Source organism: Sitophilus oryzae, unplaced genomic scaffold (assembly GCF_002938485.1).
Source record: "Sitophilus oryzae breed Bouriz unplaced genomic scaffold, Soryzae_2.0 scaffold_811_pilon_pilon, whole genome shotgun sequence".
NCBI classification, from domain to species: Eukaryota; Metazoa; Arthropoda; class Insecta; order Coleoptera; family Curculionidae; genus Sitophilus; species Sitophilus oryzae.
This window is the reverse complement of record NW_022147430.1, coordinates 2,437,256-2,440,479: the sequence shown is the minus strand read 5'-3', so window position 1 is coordinate 2,440,479 and position 3,224 is coordinate 2,437,256. Positions and strand designations below refer to the sequence as shown.

The 3,224-nt window shown below is 37.3% G+C and overlaps 1 protein-coding gene across 1 annotated transcript; it reads left to right on the top strand.

The window, feature by feature from the left end:
* The first annotated feature begins 326 nt into the window (after window positions 1–326).
* Window positions 327–1,611, top strand: LOC115889204. Its single transcript, XM_030909154.1, has 2 exons — window positions 327–530; window positions 734–1,611. Exons 1-2 carry the CDS (start codon window positions 359–361, stop codon window positions 1,609–1,611), a joined length of 1,050 nt encoding a protein of 349 aa, XP_030765014.1. The 5' UTR covers window positions 327–358.
* Window positions 1,612–3,224: the final 1,613 nt, after the last annotated feature.

The window sequence follows — 3,224 nt, the reverse complement described above, 5'->3', positions numbered from 1 at the left end:
TCTTTATTTTTTTCGTTGGACGCATAGTTTTTGTTTAAAAAATTAAAGTACTTCAGGGCCAAATCGCTAAAACCTGATGCGGTGACTGTTGTGTTGAAATCGTTTCTGCTTTACCTGGTTGAAAAATGAAATACAAGAAACTTTTTTTGTGCTTAAAAATAATAATTTTCCTTCGCAGCTTCGTCTCCCTTATTGCATTTTGTAGTGTATAATTTCGCTCCGAATCGGCACTTTTTTGTAGGTGATAAGAAATAAAATAAGTAAACATCGTCGTGACTCAGCCTTTAACTCGTCATTATAATTTCGTGCCCGGTACCGGACGCATAGAAAAAGGAAAATATTCGTATTTTGGTGAAAAATGGGTCGTGAAAGTAAACAAAAGGACAGTTCATCGTTACGTAAAAGTTGTAAGAGTGCTAAACGTGACAAATATGACGTAATACTGTCCGAATTGAAAAAATTAAAGAAAAACATTAGGAATACTTCGTCAACATCGTCATCTTCGGGGGAGGAACAATCAGAACAAAGTCGTAAGTAAAATTATATCTAGTGTGGGTTGTTTTTTAGCATATAAATGCATTTTTATCACATGGCAAAATAACCTTTAAAATCCTTGGCATTTACTGATGCTACAGGTGTCTGCCAAATTAAAGGGGTTTATGGCACATACCGGGGGGCATTTTCAGATGCCTAAAAAGTCGGTAAATAATTAAAACAGTCTCCGTATTTCCAGATACGGATTCTGAGGTGGTATCGGAGCCTACCCCTGATTACCCTCCTGCCCCTGCTAACACTGTGGTTGTCGAGGCTGAGGTACATGTACAGGAGGACATCTTAGGCGTTTTTGGCGAAAAACCCCAAAGTGAGGAGCTTATGGGTGAAGAGATACATACAGAAATAGCAGAAAGATGGAGCAGCCTAGCGAAAAAAGGCATGTCAGCAGAAGACAAAGACAAATTAGCAAGCAAATATTCCATCCCAAAAAACTGTGCGTTCCTCAAAGCGCCCAAGCTTAACGAGGAAGTTGAGGCGGCCCTCAAAAGGCCCATCATAAAACAAGATAAGTATCTAACCACTTTACAAAACCTACTAAATGCTGGACTTAGTGCTCTGGCGAAGCCTATTAATAAAATTGCATCGACGCCCGAAAACCCAGCAGAAAATATCCAAGAATTACTGCCATGTTTAGCTGACGCCGCTAAAGCAATAATCGCTGCCCAACAATCCCTCTCAATGCATAGAAGATTCTTAATTTTGCCGGGCCTTAACGAAAACGCCCAAAAAACCCTACAAACAACGGTGGTTAACGAACAACTATTTGGGACTGATCTTCAGGAAACCCTTAAGTCATCCAAGTCAGTAAAAAGGACTGGTGAGGAACTTAGTAGTCACATTTCCAAGAAAAAGCCGTACCAGGGCCAGGGCAGTACATCAGCATCGTTTTTCCGAAAACAAAATCCCACTTCAAATCAAAATTTTCGGAAAGGGGCCTCGGAAAACCGCAACCCTCAATATCGACCGACATGGAAATCATCACAGCCGAAGTCAACGCATTACAAAAAGAGGGGGGAGAGGGAAAGGACCTACAAGCGGCGCAGCTACCAGAATTAACAGCTAAAAACGTAAGTGAAACATACGCTGGTAAATTAAAAAATCATCTTAATATTTGGAAAAGATACACACACGACTCAGTTGTACTCGACTGGGTCAAAGGTTACAAAATACCTTTTATTAAAAAACCCTTTCAAAAATATACAAATATACCCAGATTAAAACCAAGGGAAAAAAGTAAATACGAACGGGTTATACAAGACCTAAAGAAAGTGGGAGCAATAGAAGAGTGCAATCATGAGAAGGGGGAATTTCTGTCTACTTATTTTTTACGGAAAAAATCAAATAATAAGTTTAGGTTTATCTTAAATTTAAAACAACTAAACAAGTTTATAGTAGCTCCACACTTCAAATTAGAAGACTACAAAACAGCTAACAATGCCATTGTTAAAAATTGTTTCTTAGCAAAAATAGACTTAAAGGATGCATATTTTTCCATCCCTATTTCAAAAAAGTATAGAAAATATCTAAAATTTAAACTTAATAATAAGCTCTTTCAATTTACTTGCATGCCATTTGGGCTTAACATAGCCCCCTACGTATTTACTAAAATTTTAAAGCCCATTTTAAAACATTTAAGGTCGGAAGGCATTCAGACTGTAGTCTATTTAGACGACTGGCTTGTTTTAGGAAAAAGCAAACAAATATGTCTACAAAGTGTTAGGAAAGTTATTTGCACATTAAAATCGTTAGGATTTTTAATTAATATAGAAAAAAGTATTTTAGAACCAACAAAAGAATGCACGTTTCTTGGCTTTAATTACAACACATCCGGCATGTCAATTAAATTACCTCAAGAGAAAAAAGACGCGTTACAACAAAATATACAAAAATTCAGTGTCAAAAAGCGATGCAAAGTTCGGGAATTTGCCAGACTTATCGGGAAATTGGTCGCAGCCTCCCCTGCGGTAGAGTATGGGTGGTTGTATATAAAAAACTTTGAACGGGAAAAACAGTGGGCTTTACTAAAAAATAAAAAATCATATGAGGGCAAAATGTCACTTTCCCCAACCTTAAAAGAAGATTTTCATTGGTGGCTGCAAAATATAAAAGATTCCAAACAATATATTGAAACAAAACAATACTCTTTGGAAATTTTTTGTGACGCCTCCAGTACGGGGTGGGGGGCATACTCAAACGGAGTTACTGCACATGGTTTTTGGACTATAGAGGAACAAAAACACCATATCAATTACTTAGAATTAAAAGCAGCCCTTTATAGCCTAAAAAGTTTCTGCAAAAACAACACTAATACCAACATTTTGTTAAGAATTGATAACATTACAGCTATTTCTTGCATTAATCGCATGGGAAGCGTTCGCTTTATGAACCTCAATGACATTACCCGACAAATCTGGCAATTTTGTGAAATTAAAAACCTCTATATATTTGCAACATACATTAGGTCAGAACATAATGTAGAAGCCGATAGTGCATCACGGCTACGCTCAATTGACACGGAATATAAACTCTCTTCAACTGCTTTCAAAAGGATAACTGATTTCCTAGGTACCCCTGAAATTGATCTTTTTGCCTCTTATGCTAATGCAAAATGCAAAACCTATTTTTCATGGGGACCCGATCCCAACTCTCAGGGAATTGACGCTTTTACG

Coding starts and splice junctions, on each gene's coding strand:
- LOC115889204 (XM_030909154.1), top strand. CDS start 359: ATGGGTCGTGAAAGTAAACAAAAGGACAGTTCATCGTTACGTAAAAGT. Junction 531..733: donor GGAACAATCAGAACAAAGTC/GTAAGTAAAATT, acceptor CCGTATTTCCAG/ATACGGATTCTGAGGTGGTA.